At 38.5% G+C, this 14,034-nt stretch overlaps 2 protein-coding genes across 4 annotated transcripts; one reads left to right on the top strand and one right to left on the bottom strand.

The window, feature by feature from the left end:
- The first annotated feature begins 2,522 nt into the window (after positions 1-2,522).
- Positions 2,523-7,160, top strand: LOC112560147 (DNA-3-methyladenine glycosylase-like). 3 transcript variants are annotated; one of them, XM_025231760.1, is made up of 3 exons: positions 2,523-2,616; positions 3,631-4,252; positions 6,739-7,160. In XM_025231760.1, the coding sequence occupies exons 2-3, from the start codon at positions 3,643-3,645 to the stop codon at positions 7,140-7,142; spliced, it is 1,014 nt and encodes a 337-aa protein (XP_025087545.1). In that variant the 5' UTR covers positions 2,523-2,616; positions 3,631-3,642; the 3' UTR covers positions 7,143-7,160. The 3 variants fall into 3 exon arrangements, with proteins under 3 accessions (XP_025087545.1, XP_025087562.1, XP_025087554.1); XM_025231777.1 differs by having other exon boundaries at positions 2,534-2,616; positions 4,014-4,252; XM_025231769.1 differs by lacking the exon at positions 2,523-2,616 and adding an exon at positions 3,046-3,112.
- Positions 7,161-9,885: 2,725 nt separating this feature from the next.
- On the bottom strand, positions 9,886-14,006 carry LOC112560169 (DPY30 domain-containing protein 1-like). Its single transcript, XM_025231805.1, has 6 exons — positions 13,921-14,006; positions 13,434-13,599; positions 12,636-12,758; positions 12,237-12,344; positions 11,036-11,237; positions 9,886-10,792 (listed from the first exon to the last, which is right to left on the bottom strand). Exons 2-5 carry the CDS (start codon positions 13,578-13,580, stop codon positions 11,079-11,081), a joined length of 537 nt encoding a protein of 178 aa, XP_025087590.1. The 5' UTR covers positions 13,581-13,599; positions 13,921-14,006; the 3' UTR covers positions 9,886-10,792; positions 11,036-11,078.
- Positions 14,007-14,034: the final 28 nt, after the last annotated feature.

Genomic DNA, 14,034 nt, shown 5'->3' with positions numbered 1-14,034 from the left:
CGGACCTGCACTAGCGTGGTTCAACCAGAGAGCTTAGATGTAGATGTAGAGAGGGTTCACTCGTGACCGCGGGAAAACTCGTCGGTTAGAGTTATCTTTCGTAACGTGATGCTACGAAACAACACGGCACAATTAGACGATCGTCTGAGGCAAGGTGGGCAATTTTGTTCTGCAATTAACTGTCAGAACGCCAGATTTAAATCAACCTCAAAAGAAAAACGTTTCCACAGTTTCCCAAAGGACGAAGAGAGGTAAGCTACAAATTTATTCTCAAATTACGATCTATAAGTGTCTACTGTAGTTGAGAGCAGTCTACTATAACGCGTTTGCTCGATTTCTATGATTATTAAAACGACTTTACTGATTATACTGTGAAACTGTGTGATGAATTCTCACTTATCTGATTACAAACCTATTTAAATTTGTTATAGTATTTTCATTTAAGGCATTCGCCACTGGGGTGAGGTGTTATAAAAAAGATTTGTTATTAATATATTGAAAAAATCATTACAACAGGTGCAAAATATGGATGAACTTTACGAAGAAGGAAGATTTTGACCATCTTACACCATCTGATGTGTATGGAAAAGGATACTGTCTTTGCTCGGATCATTTCGAGGAAAGTCAGTACAACTGTCAAACCCCCAAAAAAGTCTTGTCTGGAATGCAGTACCCACAATTTTCGCCATTCCAAATCCACCATTCAAGGTTGATAACTTATGATTATTAGATAATGATATATTCCAATATATATTACTAAGCCACATTTTACCATCATGGCCTTTCTTTCTGTCATATTTTATTTTTTAATTAACATTATCATGAGAGATCACTCTAACTGGCACATAAGGCTAATGATGATCATAGCTTGCATCTGGCATAAAGAGTTTCTCTGTGACACTTTGCAATGGTTTGGACACTGTTGAAACACCCTCATCCAATGCACTACCTTGTCTGACAGGGTGGAAGATGACTGTGCAGGCTCTGCTTGAGCTTTTTGATGAGTTCAGACAAATCATGGTATTTCATTACTTCTTACAGAAAACTGAATCAAGACTGCTTAGAAGACTTTTTTTTTTCTTGCTTTCAGGGAAAAGGGGAGCATCTACATAATCCCACCGCAGAACAGTTTAGATTATTCTTCCGTCAGATCATGATTGAGAACCTGTTTTCATCACAGTAGTGGAACTAATTGCCAGAAGGACAATGACAGCTCTTTATTGACTCTGACATCTGTGACACTGACAAACAACAGGACATAATGATATGTAATGTAGATATTGACGAGAATGACTATGACCATGACATCGATTGTTTAAATGACAAAGACATTATTGATAAAGTAAATATCACTTTCAATAATTTTGATGATAACTGTAGTGACCTCTAACTATTTTCTCCATACAACCACCACCAAAAAAACAAAAATTCTGAGTGAGACAGTCAAGATATTAGAGTGTACATGTTGTAAAAATATTGACCAGTTACTTCCTGGGAAAAAAGTTAAATCTCAGTTGATTCGACTTCTGTGGGAAGAGCTAAAAAGCATTGACCTCTGTTTCCACTTGGTGCATGTGATCTGAAAGGAAGTGTGATTAATCTATTTATCAATGTTCGCCTTCATTTTTCTTTGAAAGATAGCTCTGTGTCCTTTTTTGAAAAAGGAGCAAAAAGAAATCAAAAAATGTTGAAGTTACATCATTTGTAGCTTTTAAGCTAAAGTAATTTAAAATTATTATAGAAAAGTGTGAAAGAAAATGTTATAAATCTTCATTTAAAGTACATGTGAGAATGATCCCTTTTGAGTATCTGCTTGCTGTATATTTCATAGTAAGCATAGCTGTTATCTTTCAATTGTCAACCAATGTTATTACAACAAGGGATATGAATGTATATAAATATATACATTATTATTAATAGTAGTATTATGATTTGTTATTAATTATGATTATTATGATTTGTGTGAGAATTTATTGCCCATGCTTGTATGTAAACAGAAATCTATATGTCTCAGTAGATGTGAGCAAGTCTTCTGAATGTGGCTTGTTTATATTCATGTGTAATTCTGTTTTTAACTGCTTTTCTCATATTAATAAATTCTCATAAATTAGATTTTTATGGATTTTAAATAAATGCAAATTTGTGCTCATGGATGTGCTGTTTGAATTTATAAAAGTTATCCTTTTTAAATATAGTCAGCTGTCATACATGTATTAAAACTCTCCCAAACTACCCTCATCTAAGCAATTCCCATGAATAAAAGACACAAAAATCTGTTCTTAGATAAAGGTCATTTGATATCGCAAACACCTAGACATTTACTCCAAAGATAAACACTGCTAGCGCCGACTTTGTTTAGTAGTGGTTGCTAGTAGCAACTGCGGCGTAGCATCTTTTTTTTCGAAGGGACGCAACTCCGTCACTACTTTTCTTAACAAGTAAGGATAAAGAAGGAGTGCACCCTCTCTACATCTAAGCTCTCTGTTGACACCACAGTTCAAGGGAAAGTACTCTCTCTGCTAGCCACCAAACAGGGAGTTGTCTACCTTTGTATATCTTGATTCTTCGAATGTATACTAACAGCGATTAACAATTTATCCTGAAAGCATATTGGAGGTTGGTTTATAATCATATACAGCCCAGATTATTTTACTTAAATTATTCGTGTATACCTTAACATTGTAGATTTCGTGGTTTGTTTTTGTGCTTGGTTGGAAACAGCAGTTGTTTAGCATTGATGCAGACTTTGCTCTAGAAGTGAAAGACACAATCTTCTTTACACCATCTTTCTGCCCCCTGTACAGTCATTGAGAAGATGCTGATATTTCATGATCATGCTTTGCGACGAAACACATATACTTTTGCGTCAAAGAGTGGTCAAAATCATACTGAGGCAGTTCATCTTCCCTACTCCTAGTCAGATGCTCATATCTGTCTTGGCTTCCCGTAATGAAACGTAGCATTAAATTAAAAATTAAATAAAAGAAATGCTTCAGCTTGGTTACAGATACACAGTCTAAATCCCCTATACATGCGTGTTTCTAGAGTAAGGAGGGTGATATAGAAGCAAGACATACCAGAGGGCTGAAGATCCGAGTATTCCAGTCAACAAGTTTGTAAATCTTTGCCTCTAAGCTGAGCTTTTAAAGAGAGTGATATAGCGACATGGTAAATCCTGAGCAGTATGCTGGGAGATACAAGTTTTAGCATTAGTAGTTGTCATACCATGTTGGTAGGTGATAAGAGTCAAGTGTAATGTTGATTATTAATGAAATCTGCTTCCATGTAGTCATAAATAATAACTAGCTTTATGACTTTAACAAATTTGCATAAGCTATTTTGCTTGTTATGTTAATAGTTGGATAAAGATGCAATTTTCATAATTAATAGAAGTTAGCTTTCCAGAAACAATTGTGTGCAGTATTATGGGTGGTATTTATAATGCCATATGACAGTGATTATGATACATCCTTCAAATCTTTTGGAGTCTTTCAAATGTTTCCTAATGTGAATATGTATCAGGTATCATCTGAAACACACACACAAACAAACCCCTTGTGCATGCAAGCAGATCAGTGCTAGTATAACCTAATATACTTATAAATAATTGATTTTTTGGTTTTGTTCTAGACTTTGATCTCTATGGCTAAAAGGAGTGTGCAAGATTTGAGTGACAGGTATAAAAATGAGAAGCATTCAGCACTGCCTAAACTTCGTGTAGCAGACAGATCAAATCAGGCATCATGCTCTGCAACAATTTCAACAGCTCTTTTGACATCTTCTTGCTCAGAAGAAGATGCTTTCTCACTCTCTGTTTCTAAGCCCATCACATTTCAGAATTGTGATTCATCATCGATCATACTCAAAGGAGAAAAGCAGTTCAGTATCAAAGAAACTACATCTAAGGAAATTGCAGTGACAACTTCTGTGGAACTGCTCCACAAAAATGACATTCCAAAAGAAATCCTACCCCAGGCTAAATTATCAGAGAGGCTGAATCGCAATTTTTACAGTGTTCCTTGCCAACAACTTGCCATGGCTCTTCTGGGGAAAAGAATTGTGCGAATGGTCAATGGGATTCGAATAGCTGCCCGCATTGTGGAAACAGAAGCATATCTGGGAGCAGTGGACAAAGCAGCTCACTCGTACAAGGGTCAGACTGACCGTAATAAAGCAATGTTCATGCAGCCTGGCACAGCCTATGTGTACAATATCTATGGCATATACTGCTGCATAAATATATCCAGTCAAGGTAATAAGTGCTTGTATTAGATTTACCATTACAGCTTTCTTATTATTGTATGACTTTTCTTTGATTTTTATGTATTCTGCAAAAATTTGATCATGATTAGTGTAACGGATAAGTACTTAGTAGAGGGGGTTAGGCGGGAAGATCGACAACCGTGGTTGATCTGATCTAGGGTAGTGGGCTGGAAGTTGTTTGCCCTTGAGCAAATGACGTAAATTGTGATGTCAAAATAAGGTGACGTAAAAGATAGAGGAAAATAACGTTAGAGAAAACGGTGGGCAGAGAGCTAACGGCGGAACAGAAGTTGGAGTTGGTGGTTTTTCTCTTTCTATCTCTCTTTCTCTTTCTTTATATCTATCAAAACGTTCTATGCACTGTTGGACGTACTTTTCCAGGGCACTATCAGTATAGCCCATTTTCAGTCCCTGGGCTATAAAGCTATCTATATCCGGGAATTCCATGTCTCTCAAGAACAATTTAAAGAAATGTATCCTACGATGGCAAAACAAGAGTAGTCAAAATAATCCACCAGATACCAATAATAACTTTTGTACAATATATGTAAACCTGCCTCGCCTAGTACCGCCTCACCCTAAAGCGATCACGTCGGGGTCACCAAAATGTCACGGACCGTCCGCGGACATGCGCATTCTTTCCACAAACCAAAATATTCTGATCGCTTGAAGGTGGGCGTACCTTCTTAGAGGCACGAATAATTATTCAATTCAAACACAATTTTAAATGAAACAAAGGCAAAGTATCAACACTCATAGATTCACTCCTTCATTCGCCACACAAGATATATTACCAATATATTATCATTCATCCAACGTACTATTAAAGTTAACAATAAAATTGATTCCCATGAATATTGTCACTGATGAAGTATTCCGCTGTCTCCGGAGCTGTCCTTTCTTGATGAATTACCAATGTTAATATCCACTGTATTATCGTATAAAATGTTCGTTCTTGATGAAACATTAACCTTTTTATATTAAAGTCTTTGTGACCCTCCCAAGTCCTCTATTCTACTTAGTCCCACCAATCTTCTTTCCTAGAAGTCTATTTACTGTTAAAAAAAGACAAATTGTTTTTACGATACCAACAGTTTACAAGCAGAACGTCTCGGTCTTGCACATGCGGTTGCCTCCTAGGTGTTTGGCAGGATGATGATAGGTTAGCTGAAGGCCGGGAGGAAACCTTTCCTCCACCGACGCTTACTCTCAGGCTGTTTGGAACTGTCCTTTCCAGGCGACAGATGGAGGTCGGTGCACCAGTTTTGCACCAAGTTTTCTGTTCTGGGACCGTTGTTTTCTCGCTCACACCAGTGTGTGGTTTCTTGGCCCCACCAAGAAACTGTACTGCGGGATGCCCAAGCCACAGAGCTCCCCACGGTGCGGACACGGACTACAGTGTATCACGATCTGTGAAGTACATCCACCTGTAGTATAACCGCCGTATTACTTCCACTGTAATACTTATTCTGCGGGATGCCCAAGCCACAGAGCTCCCCACGGTGCGGACACGGACTACAGTGTATCACGATCTGTGAAGTACATCCACCTGTAGTATAACCACCGTATTACTTCCACTGTAATACTTATTCCGCTGTCGCAGCAGTAGCGAGAAAGTCCAGAGAAAAACCACCAACTCCAACTTCTGTTCCGCCGTTAGCTCTCTGCCCACCGTTTTCTCTAACGTTATTTTCCTCTATCTTTTACGTCACCTTATTTTGACATCACAATTTACGTCATTTGCTCAAGGGCAAACAACTTCCAGCCCACTACCCTAGATCAGATCAACCACGGTTGTCGATCTTCCCGCCTAACCCCCTCTACTAAGTACTTATCCGTTACAATTAGAGAATTCTGAATACAAGTGAGGTTTCTTTCTTTAGCCATTTCAGAAGGCAAGTTTAAAGTATTATTACTGACTGTTAGACAAGTTCCTTTTTAAGTGATCTAGAACAGTGGTTTTGTTGCTGTTATTACACAGACTATTTATTCTGTTAGCTGATGTCATAACACAATGTTACCTATTTGTCTAGAAACCTGCCAGCTAGCCAGCTTATAAACCCTCTCACTAGCAGCAGTGCTTTCTTTTTTTGCCCCCTTTTCTTTGAAGAGAACACTTAACCAGGTCTAAAACACTCTATTGTGCTATTTTTCAATTAGCCTAATTGTTTGTGAAACATTCTTGTAACTTTCATTTTTCTGTTTGTACTTGACTGAATAGGTGGTTTTCATTAAAAAAGAGCGTGAAGGTTCTGCACAAAAAAAAAACCAAAAATCTTTCCAGCCGACAGTAGCTCTTATTTTAATTCCTCAAAAACGTAAAATGGTTTGGGGTTGGGGAAGAGTGAGTGGCTGGAAAATTGCTTCATCGATCAGAAGAGTCAGTTATGGTAGAAAAATGGGAGCATTGATGATCAAAGAGACTATAGTTCATATACCTGATACACCTGTCTGGGGTTTTTTGTGTTTCCTCAGGAGAGGGAGCCGCCGTGTTGATTCGAAGCGTGGAGCCAGTGGAAGGCACGGAGAAGATGCTGGAACTGAGAGGGAGCAAGTCTTCGTCCAAGAAGACGTTAAAGGCTAGAGACCTGGGAAATGGACCGTCCAAACTGTGCCAGTCTCTGGCCATCACCAAAGCCAGCATCAACCAGAGGGATCTGGTTACAGACGATTGCATCTGGATAGAAGCAGACGAGCCGATTCCAGAGGAACAGGTCGTGGTCACAGCGCGCATTAACATAGGGTACGCTGAGGAGTGGACAGACAAGCCCCTGAGGTACTATGTTCTCCACAATGCCCACGTCAGCGTCAGGGACAAAAAGGCAGAGCAAGGGCTGGCGTCATCTGGTATTACAAGCAGTTACTTTGAGAACAATTAAAGGCCTGGTCTAGTAAAATGCAATTTTGTTTCTAATGACTGTAACACTCGGTGCAAGATACTAGCCATTTCTGTGTGAATAGCCCACTCCCTATATCACCCTTCTCCCTAGCTCGTTCCCTAAATAAACGGAAGTTGTCAAACTCGAGATAGGCATAAATAACGAATGGCTTCAGCTGTCCCATCGACTGTAACATTAATAACATAAAGTATGACGACGATGTCTTTGGAAATAATCTGATGTTTGTGGATACCGTAGTTAACGACTGGGGAGAGGATGCTGCAGTCACTATAATGCCTTACCTGTGACACCTGCCTGGAGATTACCTTAAGTTGCAACGCCTTGTGAACATCATGCGGGTTGTGTTAATGAGTTTATTAAACCTTTTGTAGATGAGCACTACCGCAGGTTTGGGGAGAGCAAAGTGAGAGCCTTTACTGGCGCCTACATCAGAGAAAAACATCATCCTCGCAGTCAGGATCACCTAATATTAACAGTAAATACACATTCCGATTTGTTCAATTTATTCAGCCACATGTGTGTGTGGGCACAGGTACATGATAGTGATACCAGTGTCTCTGACTGGTGCAACGCGAACTTTGCCAACCTACAAGAAATTCAGCATGTAACTTCCCAGCATCTATACGTTTGTGCCAATCGCTTCCCAATGTATCCGCTCGCCCACGTACACCATGAACACGAATATTTTTCAGCATTTACTGGTCATAAAACTTGACGACGAAGATTCTGTTGGATTATTTTCACGATTACGTGGACATAAAAACATTAAATGGGACTGGTGTTATTAATGATTGCTGAGAACATAGGAAATAATAAAACCAGTGGGTCTCATCTTTGGTGCAGAGCTTTCATTAACACAGAATGGCAAAAAGTGGGCGGCACAACCCGTTATGTGCTGCACAATTTAGGATATTTTAGGGAAGGTTTGTGATAGTGCGTGGGACAGCACCACAGTGGCACGTGCACACACCTACACTCTCTCTTTCACACACACTAGCACAGACCTCCTAAAGATGAATACCAACACCTCCCACGCTCTCACAGATATTCATAAACGCATCAGCACAGATAAGTACGTAAGTAACCAGAAATTTATTTTGATACAACCAGATGTGCTTGTACGAAAATAAGAGACATTCGTGTAAAAGGCCACGCTCCCTGACCACCACCACCCGCTATGTGAACAGCCGTTACATCACGACATACATTATTTACATCAGGACATACACTAGATACATCAAGCTCAAGGAGAGGGAGACATTACTTTCTTTTCATCAGTCAGCCTGGACCGACTCCACATAACACTGTTGGTGTGTAGCTGTGAGGTTCAGCGTGGAAACAATCATTTTGACTTTAATTAAGGATAAGAGCAAAACACCAAGCAACTGTAGACAAAGGGTTTGAACTCACTGTACAGACGACTAGTTACTATGGTGATGGTTTCTGCATATTTTATAAATGTTTTACCATATTTTTTACATTTGTTTGTCGCTAAGAAAACAGAAGAAACATCGTAATTTAAACGGTACTTATCTTTTCTGAGCATAAACAAGGGAAACAACCCTGCCCTCAGTAGCTTTAGTACTTATTAACTAGACAAAAACAAGAACTTTTAGGAAAACTAGGCTGTCACCTAGGGCGCAGTCTATAGCTGTACTAAGCTGCTTGTCTTTGGCATGGCGCTCCTTGATCGTGGGTCGTGCAGATGGTGGAACTTGAGGGTTGAGATGAGCTCGGGTTGTCTCCATGGAACGTATGTGGTCGTCTGGGTCAGGGTGGCGCGGTTGTTGTCTGCATTGGATTACCGGTCACCTTCTGATTTGTTTCTTTGCTCTAGGCCAGTCTAGGGCAGTGATGCCCAACCTTTTTCGGCCTGCGGGGCATATCCATTTCGGACAGCCGTGTCGCGGGCCACTTCACCGCAAAAATACAAAAAGGAAAAAAAAATAGAGCAGATACCATTTTTTATTAGAAACAAGTTGTACTTACCATTAATTATATATTAATTAGTGGGATATTTGAAGTTGTTTTCCCGAAACCAACTTCTGAATGTCCGGCCTCATCGTAGAGACACCAAGTCGGAGCACTGAATCGAAATATTCGTCCATCGCAAAAAAAAAAAAGATCGGGAAACGCCCCTACGTGGGGATAAATACTTCTTCTTCCTTTTTTTCGTTTTTATAAGGTCTTCTTTTATTACTAACATGCCGATTTCCTGCACTGTGGGCAGAAGTTTCACGGGCCGGATGGCACCGCGTCGCTGGCCGGATATGGCCCGCGGGCCGTAGGTTGTGCATCCCTGGTCTAAATCATCAACAACCATGCACCCACATTCGCATATAACAGACACACTTCTACAACAATCCCTCATACACAAAGTAAATTACAGACACACGTTATGCACACTCTTGATCAGGAAAGGGTGATAGTTAAGTCGTCATTCTGAAAAGATGCGTTTTTAGTTTAACATCTGCTTCCCCTTTACAGCCACAAATTACCAGCACAAACTGCATCTTTTTCAATATCATCTGCCTCTTATTATTTAGATTTATTTCTGACAAAAGGTTCACTTGCTAACCAGGTAGTCGCACAGATCAAGCTCACCAAAACCTAATCTGTACTGCATAACTGGTGCCATGTCATGGTCTACCTCTTTTAGAGACTAAAGATTCAAATAGGAATAATTAAAATCCATATGTAAAGCAGAAAGTAGTTTTTAAAGCTGATTTTTTAAAATTTTATTACTCATAAAGTAAAACAGAACATGTGTATTTTTATCTCATATTACTTAAATTGTTTCTTTGACTTAACCATCAAAGATAATATGGAAGCTCTCTTAGCAGGGATCAGAAGCAAACCCCATCTTGTATAATAATAATAAATTACACAAAGGAATGAAAAATAACTCAACACTTTTTGTCAATCATCTTAACTGATATATTTTTACATATACACATTACTTTCTTCGAAAGTATCAATAACTTTAACAAATCAAATATTTCAGTGTAACAGCACGTTCAAAAGCATCATTCAAATATCAAAGTCTTATGTTAACAAACCTTGTATAATAGTATTAATATGTTTTCAATGTTAAACACTTATCATAAAAAGACTATATTTATTCAGTGACAGGAAAGAAATTGAACTGTAAAAAAATTAATACAACTTCATAATTCCAACAAGGACAATTCCAGCAACTAGCAATATACAGATAAATACACATACTTGTTCAAATAATTTCTCTCTCGCACATACTATATATACGCATACTCCCAGCAACAGTAAGATACAGTTGGCGACCTTAGGTCACCACAGGTTAATAGAAGATCATGGCAAGTAGAGTTGATCTAGACAAGACTATTCCTGTTCCCTAGGGAGAGGTTGTGGAACCAAGTGATGAGACTTTCAATGAAGGACTGATAGAACTGAGTGAGGATGACAGATTTGACATAGAAAGATTTGAATTTCTGTAGGAGGTAAAGGCGCTGCTGTCTCTCAATAGGATCATGTCAGTGTTGACATCCCATTTAAGCTTATTATCAAAGATAGTATCTAAATATTTATGAGTCGATTACCTCAATGTCCTCATCATGGACAGTACTGATGACTGACACCTGATGTTGAGACACCTACAAATTAGACACACAAAATGTAAGTCTTTATGTCACATCTATAAATTAAAAAAACAAAATGGAGAAAGACTGACTTACACACAGAATTTTGTTCTATGCTCTACTTCAGTAAAGAATATTTTAAACAAAAACAGAAAAATGAGGTATGTGAGTAGGAAAAGAGGAATAGCTAAAATCTGTGAGGTAAAAAGCTAATCAGCATCCAAGTCAATCAGTTTGAGAATTGTTTTTTATGCTCACAAAACCAAGGAAGAAAGAACATAAGGCTCCTCCTTATGAGATCTCATTCCTCAATTGCCTCCCCTGCTTCTTCGCTTGTTCCTCCTTCATCAGCAGCAACAGCTGTCTCTTCCTCTGGGACTTCAGCAATACCAGCCCCTTCTTCTCCTGCAGGTGTCTCTGTTGCCACAGCTTCTGAAGGAGGAACACTCTCTACTGTCACCTGAAACATCCATATAGAAGTCATCAGAAGTGGGATTTTTTAAAACATTTTCCACTCACATGAAGCAACAACATTGTCTACAGTAACTTCCTTTTGCTTGCATTTGAAACTCTATGTTGCTACTCTTTGAAAAATGCAAACAGTTTATATTTAGAATATAAATTTTTCGTTTTTCCTATTTCTCTAAAATCTATATAGTTTTTGTACTGTAGAGGTTTTGGAAAATGAGTTAACCCTCAATATTCTCATGCAACAGAAGAAAGATTATCTGGATAATAGGAGTAACAGAAATTTCTTAAAATGTCTCCCTTATGTAACAAGTCTGTGAATGTTTCATTTTGTTTATCTTCTTTGCTAAACTGACAAAGCAGACTCTGATGATATTGCTTCTGTTTGCTACTAACACTGCAATAGTGCTGCTGCTATCCCCATCACTGCCACCACAAACTAATATCACTGGACTGTTGGCAGACAATTTTTTTCAGTTATAACTGTTAAAACGAGGCATGAGACAAGAAAGTTTCCGGTTTATTCACATTTCAGATTAACTACTAAAACGAGGCATGATACAAGAAAGCTTCCAGTTTAGTCACAGTCTTTGTTACGGCTCGCCAAGACTAACAGCAGTTCACTTCGCAAGAGGCTAAGCATTGGTCTTGGCAGACAGACAGCAATCCACCTCTACACATCCTTGCTGCCACAACAACAGCAATGCTTGTGTGTTTCATTCTCTAGCCTAAATCATTCCCTATCCATGCTTGTTTAATTTCTACTATTAAAGGCTTTCAAATCTGTAAAGTGAAAAATAGTAGCCAAACAGAAACTGAGACATGATTTTTGTCTCAGAAGATTACATATTTCTATTTTATTTTTTTTATTATTTTTTAAGTTAAATGGTAAAATTTGCTTTTAGTACAATTAGAGTTGTGATAAATAATCTTAAGACATTGCAAGACAGTCCTGCCCACACTGACATACACATGCACACAAAGTGATCACCTCAGCTGTCTTAACACTGTCTTCAGGTGGTTCTTCTTTCTCTTCCACTGGAGCAAGCTTAGAAGCTAAGGCTGCTTGTGCTTCTCTTTTTTGTTGTTCTTCTTTTTGCTGCAGTTAAAAAAAACACACCATATGCACTGTAAACATATGCTGTCACAAAGGTTTAAGATTCAAACTTTTGTTCTGGCTTGATTCCCATAATACAGCCAAACAAATTTGTAGTGTATCAGCACATATGAAACAGACTGGCAGCTTCTTGATAATTTACAAATTTTGAAAACTGTGCATTCATGAAACAAACTATGTTTCACAAGCCTTTTGAACCTGATAGCAAACAAAACATTCAACCTTTCAAGCTTCTGTGAACAGTTGGGATCACCTAGCAATGAATGCACTCACTCTTTCTCTTTCTGCTGCAATTTCAGCAAAACGTACAGCCTCTTCCTTCATCTGATCTCGTTTTTTTCTCTCAAATTCAAAGTCTGATTTTTCCTGCTCAACTTGCTTGGCTTCTTCTATTTTCTGAAAGATAACAGACACTTTTAAAAAGTAACTACTGTAGCGTGCATTATGTATGCATTTTTACTGCATATAGGGTATTATGTAAAGCTAGCATGTGTCACAGCACACTCATTGACCAAATCAATGTCTGTTTGCCTTCTATCCCAAAAGAGGTGCTTATTCACTGCTGGATGGAGAAAAAAGAGATTTCCATTCACTTTCCCCGTGAGCTTAGACAAATTTAAGCTCTGCAACTGAGAACACAACCCCTATATGTGTGTGAGTAACGGTTTGTGTAATATGTTTGTCAGTGTGTGCACATGTGTGTGTGTGTGTGGAGTACATCATATGTGCTTGAAAAACTGAGAAAGCAGATAAGATGGAACGAAAGCAAAGAAGACAGAAAAATGGAGAGGTAGTCTTAATAGATATGTAAACTGATAAAATGAGGGAGGAGGGGGTCAAAGTGAATACACTAATTATAAGATATATCTGTGTCTAGCAAGAAAATATATATATATATATATATACTGGCACCAAAGGGATCTCAACAGTTTAATAAATATAAAACTAACCGAAAAAAATCTATATCAGGAAAACCAAAACTGCCATAAGATCTTCTGCCATCAAAATCAAAACAATTAAATATATCTTATATATCTGTCACACAGTATATAACAAAAATTTTGACAGTACCTCTTCTTCGTATTTCACATTCACGGTATAGTTGTAGAGCCATTGTGCAATGTACTCGATGGGGTCAAACGGTCGTTTTTCTGCAACTTCTGCCAAACACTTCTTCAGACACTCTCCCACTACACGTTGCAAATAGTCACTGTCCATGATGATCGAGTTGATCCCACTTCATGCATCGACCGAAATTTATACATAATCATCTTAATGAATACCGGTTAGTTCGTGTGTACAAGTATATATTTATATCAGTGTTTCGCCATGATACTGACACGGTGTTAAGCATCAACAACAGCCAACGTACATTTAATGATGCGGTATTGTGGTTGCTAACGCCAGCATGTCAACAAGGTAAACTGCATGGGGCACTTTTATCTACAGAGAAACTATCCTTGTATTATGTTTTTTACAAACACCAGACTAGCAATAATTACGAACGTGTTACACTTGGCATTTCTAATAAGATGAGCTTTGAAATAAGATTACTTACCCGCAAGCAGAAAATGGCGCGACTCGTATGCGTGTAGTTCGGAATACATGCGTAAGCGTGAAGCCTCGTTCTCACAAGCCGCTCAGCTTCCTTAGTTACGCTCGCAGCCAATGA

The sequence above is a fragment of the Pomacea canaliculata genome, linkage group LG1 (assembly GCF_003073045.1).
Source record: "Pomacea canaliculata isolate SZHN2017 linkage group LG1, ASM307304v1, whole genome shotgun sequence".
Classification (NCBI taxonomy): domain Eukaryota; kingdom Metazoa; phylum Mollusca; class Gastropoda; order Architaenioglossa; family Ampullariidae; genus Pomacea; species Pomacea canaliculata.
The sequence above is the reverse complement of the archived record's forward strand: the minus strand, read 5'-3'. Positions and strand labels throughout refer to the sequence as shown.

Bases quoted from the DNA above. Each gene is read 5' to 3' on its own strand.
- LOC112560147 (XM_025231760.1), top strand. From the start codon at position 3,643: ATGGCTAAAAGGAGTGTGCAAGATTTGAGTGACAGGTATAAAAATGAG. The intron at 4,253-6,738 runs GTAATAAGTGCT...GTGTTTCCTCAG, and splicing joins CATAAATATATCCAGTCAAG to GAGAGGGAGCCGCCGTGTTG.
- LOC112560169 (XM_025231805.1), bottom strand. From the start codon at position 13,580: ATGGACAGTGACTATTTGCAACGTGTAGTGGGAGAGTGTCTGAAGAAG. The intron at 12,759-13,433 runs GTACTGTCAAAA...GTTATCTTTCAG, and splicing joins ATGTGAAATACGAAGAAGAG to AAAATAGAAGAAGCCAAGCA. The intron at 12,345-12,635 runs GTGAGTGCATTC...TTTTAACTGCAG, and splicing joins TTGCAGCAGAAAGAGAAAGA to CAAAAAGAAGAACAACAAAA.